This window comes from Marmota marmota, unplaced genomic scaffold (assembly GCF_001458135.2).
Source record: "Marmota marmota marmota unplaced genomic scaffold, marMar, whole genome shotgun sequence".
NCBI classification, from domain to species: Eukaryota; Metazoa; Chordata; class Mammalia; order Rodentia; family Sciuridae; genus Marmota; species Marmota marmota.
This window is the reverse complement of record NW_026000174.1, coordinates 19,033,645-19,052,558: the sequence shown is the minus strand read 5'-3', so window position 1 is coordinate 19,052,558 and position 18,914 is coordinate 19,033,645. Positions and strand designations below refer to the sequence as shown.

Sequence of the window (18,914 nt, the reverse complement as noted above, 5' to 3'; positions counted from 1 at the left end):
AAAAACAGCAACAAAAGTGAAATGAAGAATTATATAAGGGCTGGGGATGTGGCTCAAGCGGTGGCGTGCTCGCCTGGCCCGGGTTCGATCCTCAACACCACATACAAACAAAGATGTTGTGTCCACCAAAAACTTAAAAAATAAATAAATATTTAAAAAACTCTCTCTCTCTCTCTCTCTCTCTTTAAAAAAAGAATTATATAAAAGGAAAATGGGAATAAACTAAAATAATTTGAACAAAAAATAAAGGGGTATTGGATAATAACCCAAAGTATAAAAGAAACATCATACTGATATAAACAAGNGAGGTTTATACTTTGTCCCTTGTGTGTGGAGCTCTCTGTGCTTCCTGACTGCCAAGTCCTGAGCTGCTTTCCTTTGTCATACTCTTCCGCCAGGATATTTTGTCTCACCTTGAGTCCAGATTTATGGAGTTCCCTGGCCATGGACTGAAACTCTGATACTGTGATCCATAATAAACTTTTCCTCCTCTGTCTTGTTCTTGTCATGTCTTTTGGTCACAGGGATGAAAAAGCTGACTAAAATAAGAAGTTACTCATACTGCAATGCCATGTAATTACTACCAAAGAATCTTGAGGGCAGGAACCCATAACTACCTGGGGCTAATCTAGTGATGATCATATAGTTGATAATAATGTCAATAGCAGTAGAATGACTGAGACTTACATAGATTAAATTATTTGCCTAAATTCATGCAGATATCAAATAGCAGAGATGAATTCAGAAAACCATAACAAGAAGAGAATTGTATAGTTTTGTTAATAAATCCTAGAAAGTTTCAATATAGGAAATTTATCAAGATAACATTTCAGGATGTTGAATGTAGAATTAAGGAAGGTTTAAGTGGCTGGTCTGTACAGTCAAGCAGTAGATGCTGACTTGAATTTCAACTCAGTTTCAAACAATATCTCAATTATTTTCATTCAGTAGCATCATAACTTAAGGTAGGGTCCCCAAGAGACCCAGCTCCTCAGCTGCCAGGACCCTGTTCCCAAGGTACTCTCTCTCAGCTGGCTTAGAGAAGTGGGTGGGGAAGTGGGAGGAATTAACTGCTTATCATAAAACCCTCTAGATTTCTTTCATCAGAACCATGGAAACAGTTCCAGCCCTGGTTATTGGAGGCAGACAGTTCCTCAAGCAGGACCTGCTCTGCTGTTTTACCTGTGAGTTCCAGGGGTGAGGGAGGGGGTCAGTATTGTTCAGGGTCAGTAGCATCTGTGTCACCAAAAGACCGAACACACTTTCTCCACATTGTTATAGTGGTTCCCATGACAAAAGAGGAAAAGCCCAGCAGTTCTGGAGGCTGAGGCAAGAGGATTGTGAGTTCAAAGTCAGCCTTAGCAAAAGCAAGGTGCTAAACAACTCAGTGAGACCCTGTCTCTAAATAAAATAAAAAAAAAATAGGCTGAGGATGTGGCTCAGTGGTTGAGTGCCCCTGAATTCAATCCTCTGTACAAAAAATTAAAAAAAAAAAAAAAAGAAAAATCCAATGAGCTGTGGTACTGGGTGGCCTGCACATTCAGATACCCAGCTTCCTCCCAGAAGGGACCTTAGTCTAGTCTCAAGAATCCCACAGCATTGAATGCAAGGGATCCTGTGTGTTTGATGGCTGAGATCTTCATGAGAGAGAGCCCAGAAGAAGTCTAGGGGTTTCAGGGAGGGAAAGGACAATGACAACAATTTGACTTCAATGTGACACTAGGCACCCAGATCCTCTAAGCTCTGGGAGAAAGTTGGTAAGGAAATTTGGTTATTTTCTTCTCTCAGTGTGGCCCAGTATTAAGAGAGAAATCTTCTCTGATTATAAAGGATTTATTTCCAACACAAACAGATTTATAATTTTTCTCCCAATGCCCTTAGTGTTCTTGTTTCCTCCTCTTTTCTTTCAAAGTCAATTGTATATTTGTATAATTGTTTAGTTAAAATATCTACACTTTCCTAATCTTTCTTACAATGAGTTTTTAGCATCCTCTTTATCCTGGACACCTCTTTTTAGATAGTACAGGTTTAAAACTGTTCCTTAAATCAAGGTGCTCTGAACTGGACACAACATTCTAAGTGTGGCAGAATAGAAGACACCATTTTCCCTCTGATGACTGTTACTTCTACTTATATAGCTTAAGTCCTAATTTATTTTTTTGTACTAGGAATTGAACCCAAAGGGCACTTTACCTCTGACCTACCTCACTTTTCATTTTCTGAGACAGAGTCTTGCTAAATAGCTGAGGGTCTTGTAAGTTGCTGAGGCTGGCCTTGAACATGTGATCCTCCTGCCTCAGCTTCCTGAGTCACTGAGATTACAAATGTGTACCACCAGCCTGACATCTAGTAGCTCTTATGAATCGAATAAGTAAAAAGTTTGACTTATGTCTGTGTCTATACATCCATCTGCAATAAATCCAGTTATCTAACTATATTTTCTCTATACTTATTCCTCTCTTATCCTCTATAAATATGTACATCCTTCTTACTGAAGTCTAGGTAGAAGGATGAGCTTGTAATTGCTTCCACAAGGTGAGGAAGTAATGAGGATAGGGAAGAGGAAGAATCAGAGACTAGGAATTATGATGCAGGATCATAGATGGGGACCATACATAAGAGATAGGAAAAAGCAAAGCTAAGGCAAGGATCTTTCAGATATAGAATAAGACAAGAAAAGAGAACAGGCAGAAGGTGAAAAATAAGTAATGCAGAGTAATCGGATGTGGTTTGCCACAGGGATGTAAGATATCTGAGGCAATTCTCTTTTGTAAAGGAGGAACTACCATGTTGTTTGCTGCTGGTGTACATATGAAGGCAAAGGACCTAGTAGGTCAGAGACTGAATCAGAAGTTTCCCACTCAACAGGGTCCAGGGTTTTGGGGCCAGGGAGTCTTTACATGTGGTGCTTAGTTTAAGATCCCGAAAGTCCAGCAAGATATCACAAATCTCGCCCTGTCTGCCTCTATCCCTGCCTCTGGCCCAGAGCTTTCTCGGTTTCTATTCACATCTTGCACTTCTTCCTGTGGTTTGGCTTGCCTCAATTCTTCCATCAGTTCCCTTGGACGCTTGAGTTAATGTTTTTCTGGTTTTTTTTTTTTCATTTTAACCTCTAAACCCTCAAATTCTCAAAATATAAACATTTATTTCACAACCATTTATTCAGAATCTACTGAGAATTAGGTAGTGTGAACACAGCATGGGATAAAAAGATGAAAACTATATTTTATAGACTTCAGAGATTTTTATAGTGGATTAGGAAAAGAGGAAAGTCAGATGGTGCTGTGTTTTATAAAGTATTTAAATAGGAATAAAATTATTTCCTCAAGGACCTCTTCCTTTTCCTTCCTTATCTTTCTTTTTTCTTTATTGCCAGTATTTTTCTTTCTTTAGTCCTTTAACTCTTAGCATAAGAATATTAAAATTTATCCTATTAAACAGTAGCACAAACCCAAACTTACCCTTTTGCATTCAGTCAAGCCCGTGGGCTCCTCCATCTATCTTCTTCCCACTGAACTGTTCTTGTGAGGATCAACAGTGATTATCTATTGCCAAATGCAATGGACCATTTATTTTTCTACATTAATGAAATTCTGCAGTGGACACATCTGGCCACTCCATTTGATTTTCAATTATGGCTCTGGAAATTCCTTTCCGGTTTCCTTTGAATCTCTATAATTTCTGGCTGATCACTGTTTCTTAGGGTCCATTGCTATGCTTGTTTATATTTTAATCTATATATTCTCCTTAAGAAAATGTGTTAAGTCCTATGATCTGCAATATACACTATATGCTGATAATTTCCAATTCCTATGTTTAACTTTGAGCTTTCAAGAAATTGGAGTTGTGTTCTTCAACATTTCATGTCATAGGTATTTGTTAACTTATATAGATTCCATAAGCTCAATATATCAAAATTGAATCTATAATCTCTGCCTCCAGAGATACATTGTCTTTCCAAAGTCAATTATTTGTTTTGTGAAATTTACTAAGTCATTTAAGGCAGAACAGACACTACAATTTTTGATTGCCTACCCTCTCTTCTATATAACTAGTCAGTCTAATCTCTGTCTGTGCCATAATATTGACACTTATCTACACCCTCAGAGCCATTCCAGATCCATTTATTCACACACATATCAATTCTCAACTGGACTATTGAAGAGAACAATAACCTGTCCCATTTTAGGATGTTCTTTGCTTCTTTTGGTCCCTTATGTTTGAGTATGAAAGAACAATGGAGAGAGATTTAGTATATTGTCTAAAAGTGAAATCATGATCACACATCCAATGGGGGTGTGTGATAGATGAAAATATTTGTTAGGATATGAGAGACTTAAGCATTTTTAATATCAATGTGAAGAATTTGAATACCTAAGGAATTGACAAGAATATTAATAGGTCAAAGTTCCTAAGAAAATCAAAGTAGGTAGAATAAAATCAGAGGTGGATGAATTGCCATTTGAGGGAGGGATGGAAAGTCTATTTTACCATATACAAGTAGGAGAGCAAGGAGTTAGATGTTCCTGGATTTATGAGCCTATCATGGGAAATTGAGGAACTTGAATCTGAGGTCTCTGCTGCCTTTGTGAGGCAGTTGAAGAGGTTAAATGAGAAAGGAGCGGTTTAGCATTTGAAAAGAATTTAGAAAGCTTGAAAAATTGATTGAAAAATTGCTTGAAATGGGCAGAGGAATGAATTATCCAGAGAAGGTTATTGTAATAAACTTGTATATAAAGAGCTCAGTTGAGGTTGGTAGGTATAAATCCTTAATGAAAAGTCTGAATTTGAACATAGCTTTCTATAGAAAGATTGAATTGTACTTGTGCTGACTTGGATTAAGTATGTTCATGATGGAATGTACCAGAAGTAGAAGCTAGAATGACAGGGAGTGAGGAACCCTCTTTATATTTAGTCAGTGTTTACTTGTGTTTTCCTTTAGTTTAGAATAAGATTGGAAGTATAGCATAGATTTTTCCATCTCAAATTTACTTTTGTATATGATAAAAAATGAGAGAAATCTAATGTTTTACTATTATCTAATAAATGATATCAGCATCCTTTCTGAAAGTACCATATAATTAACCACGATTTTATGATTTATTTAGTAATTGTAGATTATTCTGTAAATGAGCAGGCATTTCTGGCTTGTAGGATTTATAATTGGTTATTTGCTTTGTCAACATTGGTTAGAAAATTTTTCTTACTTTACTATGTGTATTTTATGTTTTTTATTAGTGCATAATATATAATAGTGGGGTTCATTTTGATGTATTCACAGATGCATGTAACATAATTTGTTCCATTTTACGATGTGCTTTAATTCTTTTCACAACTTTCCTTCTAAACCATTGGTGTAATCTTTCTTATTTGTTATTCTAAACTAACTCCAGAAATAACTTGTCAACCCTGCCCCCATTCATCTGAATATCCACTGATCTTTGCCTTTGTCTGGGATTAGTATTTTTTTAATATTTATTTTTTAGTTTTAGGTGAACACAGTATCTTTATTTTATTTTATTTTTTATGTGATGCTGAGGATCAAACCCAGTGCCTTACCCATGCCAGATGAGCGCGCTACCACTTGAGTCACATACCCAGCCCTGGATTAGTATTTTATATCTCATCAATTTTCTGGATGGTAAAGTGTTAGTGAATATTTTGATAACTTTATTTTTTTTAACTTAATTCCTAAGTCTTGTCATACATAAATCCAGGTAATATCTTCTCAGTTGAAGATTTCTCTCATGAAATTATCCAGTAACTACTCCGCTGCTCCAGTCTCTGAATTCCTCCTCGTCTGCTTCCCTAACTACCAGAGTTGGCAGCACTGGCTGTCCCTGCCCCTCAGCCTCCTCTTCCTCCTGGCTATGGGGGCCAACACCACCCTCCTCATCATCATCTGGCTGGAGGCCTCCCTGCATGAGCCCATGTACTACCTGCTCAGCCTCCTCTCCCTGCTGGACATTGTGCTCTGCCTCACTGTCATCCCCAAGGTCCTGACCATCTTCTGGTTTGACCTCAGACCCATCAGCTTCTCTGCCTGCTTCCTCCAGATGTTCATCATGAACAGTTTCCTGACAATGGAGTCCTGCACTTTCATGGTGATGGCCTATGACTGCTATGTGGCCATCTGCCATCCACTGCGGTACCCCTCTATCATCACTAACCAATTTGTGGCCAAGGCTAGTGTCTTCATTGTGTCTCGGAGTGTTTTGCTGCTTTCACCTGTTCCCATTCTCTCTGTTCGTCTCCATTACTGTGGGAAAAATGTCATTGAGAACTGCATCTGTGCCAACCTGTCTGTGTCTAGGCTTTCCTGTGACAATATCACCCTTAACAGAATCTACCAATTTGTGGCTGGTTGGATCTTATTTGGCTCAGATTTCTTTCTCATCTTCCTCTCCTACACCTTTATTCTAAGAGCAGTACTGAAGTTTAAGGCTGAGGGTGCTGCAACAAAGGCCTTGAGCACATGTGGTTCCCACTTCATCCTCATCCTCTTCTTCAGCACCATCCTGCTGGTCGTAGTGTTGACAAATGTGTCCAGAAAGAGGGTTCCCATGGACATCCTGATCCTACTTAATGTTCTCCACCACCTTATTCCCCCTGCCTTGAACCCTATTGTATATGGGTTTCGAACCAAAGAGTTAAAGCAAGGATTTCAGAAATTGCTGCAGAGAGGGTTTTGAACACTCACCAAACTCTAAAGAACTCTAAAGGACTCAAAGAAATACCATTTTTCCCCCCATTTCAGGATCCATGATTCCAGACAATAAACTAATGTGCAGATATTGAATATTTCTTACCTACTTTTTGTCTCTTTAATATCAGGAATTAGTATATCCCTCTTAGTTCTTGATCAAAGTTCAATGACCTATGTGGTATTATTAACATTTGTAGCTACTTCACTATGACTAGACATCTACATATTCAAATCATCCTATCCTACAAGAATTTTGCGTGGTAGGATTATCATTCCATATACTGATAACCATATACTGATAATCTGGTGAGTGGTGGAGCATTGATTCCAGTACAAGTCTGTCTGACTCCAGATGTTTCCATGGATTTCCACTCCTTCTTCAATCCTATGTTATTTTTATGAACCTAATGCTGCCCATTGGCTTTTTCTCTCAGAATAAAACAGGAGCACAGAACCCAGAGACACAGTCACCTTCTTTTTGTGATCATGGTTCTTCAGGCTGTTATCACAAAAGGCTCATGATCATAACTGTACCAACCAGGGCCAAGTAGAAGCCTCACACATCTTCAAACACTTATGGGGACCAAAGTGGAAATCCTTGGGGAATAAGACCATCAGTGTAGATGGCGGTCAAACCAACTGAGGTACAGGGAACCTTCTGTGTACTCAAAATCATGCTTCATATGCTCTGGAGTTCTAGAGCTTTGAGGGAGGGGACTATAACTATAGTCTTTGGTTAAGTCTCTGATTCATAATCTGATAAAAATGGGTAAGGAAAAAATTTATTATTGTAGTTGGTAGCACTTATATATTTTTCATGTGGATAGTAGGAAATTGAGGGTTCAGGTTCACCCAATAACCTTACTGAAAGGGAAGGCATAATTCTTATTTGAAAAATGTCATGAAGTAGAAGCCAGAGCCACTCCATTAAGAGGTTAAAGATTGGTTCAGAGGAGAAACTTCCATGATTACTAAATTAAAGACATTTGAAATATAGAGAGTATCAATCCCTTGTTTTAATGAAAAATGATCATTGTTGTTCTATGAAATATCTCTTTAATGGCTAATTATAAATATTGGATGAATAGGCATTTATTAGACAACTTTAGAATATAACAAGAACTTGGTGAATTGTGGGGTGCTAGGGAGCTTCTTGACATCTTTAAATTAAAGAAAAAGTGATCAGAAAGTATTTTAAGGTAATTTCTTTAAAGAACGAGCAGAACTTGATTATCAGTTAAATGTGTGGCATAAATGAGAGAGAGATGGCCAACTGTATTTTCAAGCTTTCATAATGAGACTTCTGTGGGTTTCGTCAGTTTGACTCTGCTTATTCAAAATATATTGGCATACGCTTATCTTCTTATGGATAAAGACAGAGATCAGGTTCCCCAGAGCCAAACCTAACTGACCTGGAGGCTTGATCAGGCAATTGTCCTTGCTTAATCCTGTGAGAAAAGTTTCAGTAATGTAGTCTTCTTGAGATATTCATATTAATTCTGGGCACACATCTAATTGTCTTTACACACAAGGAAAAAAGTTTAGTAGACTCTTCACTTTAAAAAAATCTAAATGCCATGTTAATCTTGAAGGTCCTGATTAGTCACATCTCATTTAAGTTCCAATTTCTGGACATCATTGCCCTCCCCTATATATTTTCCTTAAATTCCTTGGATACACTTTGAAGTCTCCAAATCACTCTGTCCTCTGGTTCTTTCAGAGGTGTATTCCCTGTCATTGTATTTCATAGTCCTCCTGAGACACTAAAGCTATGGTCATTTCACAGAGTTTTCCTGAGGAATGGGGCAGGATGGAATGGGATGGGGTTTATTCTACAAATCCAACTATGATCCTAGGAAGGAGACACAAGATAGGTGCTTATACAGTATGGATTTATATTTTCTAGAAGTACTTTAGTTTGCTAAGATAGAACATCACTAAATTTACCCCCTCACTTAAAACAACTGAAAAACTAAAACAAAATTTGTAAGAATAATGACTTTCAAGGCATTGGACATTAGGTCATAGACAGTGATCCCTGAGAGATAGGAAGCTGTAGTGATCCTGAATTAGGAAACAATAAATAGTCTATTATTTATTGGAGAGTTTTCCAGCTCATTATATAGAGATTGCAGGCCATATCAAAGGCCATCTAAGGTATAGCTTAGTTGTCTTCTGTGTTGAGGAGAAGGAGATGGGAGTGAAGGATGGCAAGGCCACTAGAGTTCATAAGACAGAGTGTTAGAAGATAGAACAGAGTAAAAGGAATCCTAAAGATCTACAGAGAAGACCCTTGCGTATTCAGCAGAGTACTGACTGATCGGCATATGCATGTGAGGAAATTATTGGAAAATAGTGGAGGGGAAAACAAAGTACTCATATAATACCATAGGGAGCTCTGAGATGACCTTTCAGAGTGTCTACATTGAGATGTATGTGCCAGGCCTTTCCCCATTCCCATCAATCAGTGATTGGATGCAGATTGCCCCAGAAAGGAGGCATAACCTTGAGTGAAGCAATTCCTTTCCAAGGGCAAAGCACCAAGAAGAACACAGCACCTGCTATAGGTCTATGTTTTCATGATTATATCTTTTGGGATGAGAGAAAATGTATTATATAGCATTAGGGGATAAAAATATGAAACGAATTAGATATCTTCTATTAAAGGAAGAAATGTAGAGAGATGACGGCAAGACTGGAATGGGTATTGGATAGACAATTAACACAGTCTGACACATGAGAAAGTTAGAATGTTATGAACAATGTTTATACCAATGAACCAAAAACTTGTAAAAATATAAAGGGTTGTAAGTAACTTTATGAAAGAATATTCAAAGATATCAATAGCCCTCAAAAAGTTCAAATATTTTCAGGATGTTGAAACAGGAGAATTACTGGATCTCCTGATTTCAAGACCATCCTAGGAAATATAGTGAGACTCCATCTAAAAAATGTTTAAATATTAATAAAATACCTCTTCCCAACAAAATTACTAGTACCTATGTATGGATTTATAGTTTCAGTAGGCTATCCAAAAAAGGAGGGAAATTTACACCACTTATTTTATAAAATCAGAATTACCATGTCTTTAAAAGAAAATGACAATTTAGAAAAGATTCTTTTCATTTATGAAAATGAAAATCCAAATAAAACATGCACTGATAGAATCTAACAGAACAAAGAATCAAATGATGCATTTTGATCAATGAATTTCTATCTAAGGAAGGCAGCAATAATTTTAACATCTATTATCAATATTATTTATGACATTAATGCATTAAAGATAAATTATATAATTACCTTTGAATATTAGAGAAAAATTTATAAAATATAACACCCATTTATAACTTTAAACTATTCTTGAAAATTGAGAAAAAAATTCCTTGATCTGATGTGTCTATTTATCAAGTACCTCATTATTATCACAATGGAGAAACTTCAAAGCATCTATATTAAAATTAAGAATAAAGTAAGTATGCCAAGATCTGCTACTTTTCAACATGGTCCAACCAACACAATAAGACAGGGAAGAAAGAAGAGTTCTAAGTGCATGACAATTAAAGTGATCAAGAGTGATATCAGCAAAATGGTAGAATAAGTTCTCTGACTTTAGTCCTCCTCACAGAGTCTATCTTGCAACTGTCCACAGATAAGAATGCCTTTCTAAAAGTCCCAGAATCTGGGGATGAGGATGATATGCTCCCTTGGACCACAGCAACCAAGAAGAATGCATTAAATGTAAGAAGAGCAGTTTCACTTTGAACACCTACTACCTCCACCCCGCCTCCCCCAGGAAAGCACTACATCATGCCAAGGTGGTTCTCCTGGACTACACCTTTTTCAGTGAGGAAAAGAGATATCCGGAAAAGAGATATCTCGGGCAGATATCCAGCTTCCCCAGCATTCTGCAGTACATCCTAGGATCTCACTTGTCTTACTTCGTGAGGAACATGGGGAACTGGCAGGGTTAGATCACCTTGGTGCAGGTAGAAACAAAGCAGAGGAATAGATTCTCAGGGATCACTGTGTGGTGGCACTGTATTCCTGCTGGTAGCAATGCCTGACCTGCCTGTCGCTTTTCCTACCTGTGGAGCTGAGCTGGTTTCTACTTGGCTGGGAAGCAGACTTAAAAGTTCTTACTGGTTGTATCTCCAGCCAACAGTTTGGCCTTGCTACACAGCCCAGCCTAAGGCCCTGTCCAGACAAGGAGGCAAGCTGGCAATCCCACCTGACTGTGGAAGATATCCTTTGACCCTAGTAAGCCAGAGAATCCAAAGAATACCCTCCCCAACCTCAGAGCCCAGCTGAAGACTAATTGCATATCATACTTTGTAGCTCATCATCATCATAAAGGAAAATCTGCATAGACAAAAGATTCGGACAAAGGACTCAAATTTATGCCACTCCAAAAGTCATCACAGGAAGACATCAAGAGAGAAAGAAAGAAATTGCCAGTTATTAAACAGTAAAATGGCAACAGCAAGACCTTACCTATCAGAAATTACTTTTAATGTAAATCGATTAAATTTCTAATCAAATGACCTAGTATAGCTAAATGGATTAAGGAACAAAAAACAAAACACAAATGCAAGGAATTATTTTAGTTTGAAGGACCCTTAAAGGTTGAAAGTGAAGTAACAGGGAAAGATATTCCATGAAAATGATAACCAAAAGAGAGGAGAGTTGGTCATACTTAGGAAAAAAAATAAAAACTTTCAGCCCCAACTGTAAGACAAAGAAAGTCACTAGATAGTGATAAAAGGATCAGTTCATCAAGAAGATATGACAACTCTATATATTTGTGTACCAAACACTGGAACACTTAAGCATTTAAAGCAGAACTGTAAGGAGAAATAAACAGCAATATAACCATAGTAGAAGCCTTTAATATCCCACATTCAACAATGACCATACAACATGCCCACAAGGGACTCATCCTTGGGATGCAAGAATGGAATAACTTGTAATGTGTGTATATCACATTAACACAATGAAAGACAAAATCATATGATCATTTCAATAGATGAAGAAAAGCATTTGATAAAATCCAACACTATTTAATAATAAAATCTCTCAACACAGCTGGGAATGTAGCTTGATGGTAGAGTGCTTTCCTAGCATGCTTAAGAGCCAGGGTTTGATCTCTGGCAGTATGACCACACAAACAAACAAATAAACAAATCTCATCAAATTTGGTATAGAGGGAATGTATCTCAATATCATAAAGAATCACATATGATAAACCCACAATAACATTATAACTGTTGGTGAAAATTGTAAGCTTTCCTCCTAAGGTTTAAACAGTCAGAAGTGCCTACTCCCATTACTTTGACTCGTAAGTCCTAGCTAAATAAATCAGATGAGAAAAAGAAAGAAAAAGCATTCAAATTGGAAAGCAAGGAGTAAAATTGTATCTTTTTGCAGATGACATAATCTTATGTATAGGTAACTCTACAGACTCCACCAGGTTGTAGAGTATAAATTCAACATATGAAAATCAGTTGAATTTCTATACCATAAAAATAACTACCCAAAAAAGAAAAAAAGAAAGCAATTCCATTTACAACATTATCAAAACAGCAAAAATATTTAGGAGTAAATTTAATAAAGGAGACAAAATATATGTATGCTGAAAACTGTAAGATGCTTAGGAAAATAGTTGAAGAAGGCACTAAGAAATGGAAAAAATATGCTGTGTTCATGGAATGAAATAATATTGTTAAAATGTTCACATTACCAGAAGCTATCACAGATTCAATGCAATCCCTGTAAAATCTCCATTGGATGTTTTTTCATAGAAATAGAAAAAAATGATCCTAAAATTCAATGGAAGTATAAAAATTCTGAATAATTAAAGCAATCTTCAGAAAAACAACAAAAATGTTGACACCACATTTCCTGATTTCAAACTATACTGCAAAACTGTAGTAATTAAAACAGCATACTACTGGCATAAAACCAGATACATGGGTCAATGAAACAGAATAGAGAACACAGGAATAACCCCATGCATGTGTGGTCAACTAATGTCTGACAAGTGTGTCAAGAATGCATGATAGAGAAAGGAGAGTCTCTTCCCGACTAGAGCAAGAAAAACTAGATATCCACATTTGAAAGAATGAAATTGAACCCATATCTTGTATCACTCACATAAATGAACATAAAATAGGTTAAAAACTTAAACGTAAGGCTTGGAACCACAAAACTCCTCGGAAAAAACAGGAAAAATGCTCCTTGATGTTGGTTTCTTGGCAATGATTTTTAAAATGACATCTAAAGTACAAAAAACATAAGAGAAGATAAATAAATTTACTTCAAATTTTAAAAGTTCTGCATAGCAAAGTAAATAAGCCACAAAATGAAAAAAACTACCAACAAAAAGGGAGACAATATTTATTACCATGCATCTGATAAGTAGTTAATTCTCAAAATATATACAGCTATCACTCATAAGACTCAACAGCAAAACCCAACAAACAGCCTGACTTAAACAAATGTGAAAAGGACCTGAATAGACATTTTTTTTTTCAAAAAAGATTTACAAAGGGCTGGGGCTGTAGCTCAGTGGTAGAGCGTTTGCCTAGCGTGTATGAGGCACTAGGTTTGATCCTCAGCACCACATAAAAAATAAACAAATAAAATAAAGGTATCCTGTCCATCTACAACTACAAAAAAATTAAAAAAAAAAAGATTTACAAGCAGCCATCAGGTTCTGGGAGCCATTAGCCAAGTAGGTATGACAATTTCCTTGCCAGCGTATCCCATGTTGCTTAGTGGAAGGACTCGTGGAAATAGGACATTTTGCAGTGACATTGCATGTAGGTGACCTTGCTCAAGGACCAGGGCGGATCCGGGTTTAGGGTGTTCCCGGTTTATAATCCGGGTTTAGGGTGTTCCCCGTTTAGTTTCCAGGTTTAAGGTTTAAGGTTATTCCTGCTGGGAATAGGGCGTATCCTGCTGCCTGAGTTCCCCTTGAGTTCTCACGGGATTCAGACAGTATTTTTTGGGAGACAGAAGCCCAGTGGGGGTGGATTTGGGCAGAGAACGTGGATTTCCCCAGAATGTGATTGTAGAGTGCCAGTGTGAGTTCGGGAATAAAGAGTTGCTGTTTGAATCTACAAGCTGTGTGGTGGCTCGTGATTTGTGCCCAGCCAGACTGCGGCAATCAGGAACATGAAAAGATCCTCAACATCACTAATCATCAGGGAAATAAAATGAAAACCACTATGTGATGTCACCTCACATCTGGTTGGATACTTATTATAATAGAACCAAGTGGAAACAAGTATTGGTGAGGGTGAGAAGAAAAGGGAACCCTTGGGTCCTGATGGTGGGAAAATGGACTAGTAAGGCCATTATGGAAAATAGTATGGAGGCTCCTGGAAAAAATAAAAAAGGAATGATATGATCCAGTACTCCCATTTCTGGGCATTCATCTGAAGGAAAAGAAATTGCCTCATAGATATCTGCACTTACCATGTTAACTACAGAATTATTTGTAAGAAATCATTACCATTTCTTTATCTGCAGACACATTGTTTCCATGGCACTTACATATCGTGCATTAAATATAATTCAGCCATAAAAAAGGAATCATGCCATTAGCCACAGTATGTACAAACCTAGACGACTTTATGTTAAGCCAATACACAAAGAAGGATACCCTATGATATTACTTTTGTGTAATATTAAATTATGTTATGGAATAAAAAATAAACTTACAGGAATAGAGTAGAATTGTGGCTTTCAGATACAAGTGGGGAAGATGGGGTATGTTGGTGAAAAGGTTCAAACTTTTAGTTCTACAATGGATAAATTGTGGAGATCTGTTGTGCAGAATGGTGACTGGAGTTCCCAATACTGTATCTGACACTTGAAATCTGCTAAGACAGTAAGAGCTTAAATATCTTCACACACACCCTCACATGGAAATTAACTAGATGAGGTGGTAGATGTGTTTGCTGGCTGGACTGTGATAATCATTTCACAATATATGGATGTTGACTATCACTTTGTACACCCTATATTCACACAATTTCTTTTTNTCGCCATTTTGATGATGTTAGTTCTGCCAATCCATGAACAGGGTACACACAATTTCATTTTCAATTGCACATCAATAAAATTGGTAAAAGTGGTTAAGCTATCATTATTTTTAAATAGATCATCATCAATTTTTAGGATATACCATCGGTTCAGTGAGATGTCCAGATATAAGATAAATTTAAGAGTGATCATAATTTCTACATGGCGGTAAAAACTACCTAAAATATTGGAAATTAATGTCTTCTTTGGTATAGGAAAATTATTTCCATCTAGAAGTTGGCATGATAATAAATACACAAGATTTGTGGTGCTATTATTTTAAAGTTATGTTTAAAGTATTTAAATTATTATATATCAGAGATTAAACCATACTCTTGAATGGATAAATCAACATTGTAAAGATACCAGTTAAAGATACCAGTTCTCCCAAACTGACTAACAAATTTAATGTAATTTCAAGAACTATTCTAGCAAGATTTCTAAAGGAATGTTTTACCATAGTGTATAAAGTGATTAAACCTGGTGTAAGGTTTGGAATATAAGAGAGAGTTTATAATGGATCCCTGCATGTAAGTGATACCAAAAATTATATATAAATATTTATAATCATCTTAATATGAACAAAGAAAAGCACAGATGAACTATCCAACAGGTCATTTACACTATATCTGATGGGTAGAGTTTTGTTGGATTTTAAGTGATATACAACATTATGTAATTTGAATTTTAGAATGCTGATATTTTATGTGTAATCAGAGGGGAAAAAAATAAAAACCACTAACTACTACTGATTGACTAGGCTGTGTTGATCAGTGTGAGATGTCAAAGGATCAGTATTAGACTGAAGAGAGAGAAATGCCCAGTGTTTTGTAAGTAAATAAATGTAAGACATCGTCAAATGTGCGGGCACATTTGAAGGTCACCAGTTAGAAATGCTTGGAACAGCAGAAAAAGTAAGAATGGGAGGACTGAGAACTACAAAGCAGCCCTTTCACTTTTTATTGGCTGGACCATATGTCCTTTTGAAACTTCAGTTTGAGTTATCGGTCTGTTCTGGGCTCTATCGCTGCATGGCCCAATGTGTCCCAGATGCACACACAGCAAAAGTGAATAGGGCTGTGTTAATAAGTTCTCGGTGGGAACAGATCACGCCCTACTTGCCCACAGAGCTGTTATCTGTTTGTTCTCCTCATGTTATCTGTTAAAGATGGGCCCTATCTTCCTGTGCAGTGGAAAGGGCCAAGCGGTCTATCTAAGCAGCAGGCTGTTGCAACGATACCAACCCCAAACAGATTTATCAAGGGCACCAAGAGAATACATTTCTGCACATTTTCTAGTTCAAGTACCTTCCAGGCAATGATAACTACAAGTGGGCCACTGAGACAACAAGGAAATTAAATTACTTATTATCTAACTAAAATATTTGTCTAAAATATGTGGAAGATACTACAGGCTAAAACATTAAAATATATCTGAGTTAGCCTGATATCTAACCTTTTCCCAAACTCCTCTCACATTTGCCTGCCCTAAATTAGACAATTGTACTATGTGTAGCTCTTTCTATAATTATTAATTACTTATTCACATGCATTTATTTTTTTATCAGAATGTCAGTAGAAGAAATGATGATGTGTGAGCTTCCCATTGCTGGGAAAACTGGAAATGACTGTGTGCTGAGTTCAGCCTGTGTCTAAAACAATCTTTCTTATTTAAAGGCCCTATTGTTAACTTGTGTTTGTGGTTGATCCATGAAAACACCTTTCTCATGATCTAACTTTGGGTCAACTTGCCAAGTATCCTTGGAATTGTGATCCTATAGACACAACTGTTGTGCATCAAGGCTGCCAGGCTGTTGCCAGAATCCCCATCCCACTGCCATCTATCCCCTTTGCACCTTGACTTCACTCCTTGTCCAGCTTAGATTGACTGGCCCATCATTTAGTGAGTCCCTTGGAAATTACCTAACATTTTTTCCTTTCTGTAGATACTTGGAAAAATCCAAGCTCTGTTTGCACACAAATAAATACCTGTCTCTGCTGTGAGGATTTGAAGCCTACTTGAAAAAATAATCCCATATATACATTTATTTATTTTAATGTTTCACATTAAATTTATCATCACAAACTTCAAGACTTGGTGGTAAGGAAGTCTCCTGAAATGAAACTATCTGGAGGAAAAAGAGAGTTTATGAAGAAAGATTCATCAAGCTGGTATCATTGACTAACCATATCTATAAAGCACATCATTAACCCACTGTGATCAAGTTGAGGGAATTCTGGTGCAGGGTTCTGAATACCTCCCTATTCATCCCTCCCCAAATATGGAATTCTTATTCTATTGAGCTATTACAACAGTTTTAACACCTTCCTCATGTTATGTTTAAAACAAATTTAAGAAGCCATTTTAAAATTATGGAAAAAAAAAAGGTGGTGGTGGTGGTAAGTTTATGTTGGTGGCCAATGCTCAAAAGTATTGAACATTACTACATTTCCCGCATACGGAAAACTTTTTACATCATCATCCTGATAATCTATTGTGCTTCAGGGTATTCTAAGCTTATGAGTGTTACCAGTCAGAGTTGGGACCTCAGAGACTGACTTTGGGACGTCAAGGTTGTGCAGTCACAGCAATGGCATTATTGCCAGGAGTGAGCAAACTATTCCTTATCTGTAGGTCAACAGTGCCTCTTTGTGGCTACCAATGGGAATAACAATACTGGAGTGAATTTGGTTCTGTGGTGTTTGAAAGAGGGTTGACAACTGTTTTAGAAAACTCCTGGGGATTTCTAACATTAGTAGGTAGGGTAGTAGGTTGCTTTGTGAAGATACTGTATTTCCTGTCCCTAAGATACAAGGGAATTTGAATTATTTAGAAATAGAACAGCCAGAAATGTATGCTCTAATTTTCTTTTCCCCTGCGGCATTTAGAAGTGAGTATCAACTCAAAGACAAGATTTGAGTATTGATCAGTTTAGTGCATACCCTTGTTATTTCATAATCTATGACATTAAAAGTATTGGGATAGGGGCTGTATGCAGTAATAACAAGCAATGAATTAACCAATACAAGTAAAGTTACTTGTTATAGCAATGATATTTCAGTGGCTTAACACAACAGAAGTTTACTTCTGATCAGCATTCCATTCCAATTCACAGAGACTCTGCTCCAAAGTCAACATTTAGGAACTAATGTTTCTTCTAATGTGAGGATCCTCTCTATTCTGGTCACTCCAGTGGTGCTTTTGAATCTGGCTGTTAAGCTAGTGAAGAGACAGTATGTGTAGGAAGTTTTAGGAGCACAAACTGGGAGGCTTACATCATTTCCTCTATGGTTCCACTGGCCAGATTCCTCACATAGATCCAGCTGCCTGTAGGAGAGGCTGGTCACAGATATTCATTTCTGTTACTCTCACATGTAAGATATACTTACTTATTTCCCCAGGGAGATCACCCAAATGCTAACCTGGTCTCTGCATACAACACAAAGTCCTCTCCATCAGGTCCAGGTATGATTCCTCTTGGACTGGGGACATTCCTCCTCCCTCCACATGTTTAATGGTGGAGCAGAAACTGGGTACCAGCCATAAAGATTCTCAACTGGAAGTGAAGCTTAGAATTCCTTTAAGTAGAGTCCTTGTAATTGATAATGCTGAAATACTTTGGGAGTTGCTGCTGTGCTGACATGGCAGATAGTCCCTGAGTAGAGGCTGGTTGTGTCCTCGGGGAGAAACTCTCCTGATCACAGTATTTATGTCTGACCATTGTTTCTCATGTCATTATACCTTTGGAATTTTGTTTCTTTTTCTTTTTCCCCCTTGACCTTATATGTAGCAGGCATTAAAGAGTGTGATTTCTTTTTGTAGTGACCCTGCATTTTATCTACTTCTGATTATAAAATATTAGGACCAGTAACTTTTAAAAGTATAAATAAAAGTTTTCCCTTGAAAGTCAAGTTCTTGTTTCTTTGGCAGTAAAAATCCTCAAAAACCTGTCAGGTTTCTCATCTGTTTGTATCAGGTCAGTTCCATGTATTAGTAAGTACACCCAAAGGATTTTTGTAGGCATGCTATCAAATTTTTTCTGTTTGTTTTCTTTGCCCTTTACCGATTCCATTATTTTCCCACTTGATAATGTTTATTTTAAGACTATCAGACTTGAGCAGGT

At 37.1% G+C, this 18,914-nt stretch overlaps 1 protein-coding gene across 1 annotated transcript; it reads left to right on the top strand.

Annotated features, from left to right (window-relative positions):
• The first annotated feature begins 5,730 nt into the window (after positions 1-5,730).
• Positions 5,731-6,692, top strand: LOC107133823 (olfactory receptor 56A1). Its single transcript, XM_015475996.1, has one exon. It carries the CDS (start codon positions 5,748-5,750, stop codon positions 6,690-6,692), a length of 945 nt encoding a protein of 314 aa, XP_015331482.1. The 5' UTR covers positions 5,731-5,747.
• The last annotated feature ends 12,222 nt before the right edge of the window (positions 6,693-18,914 follow it).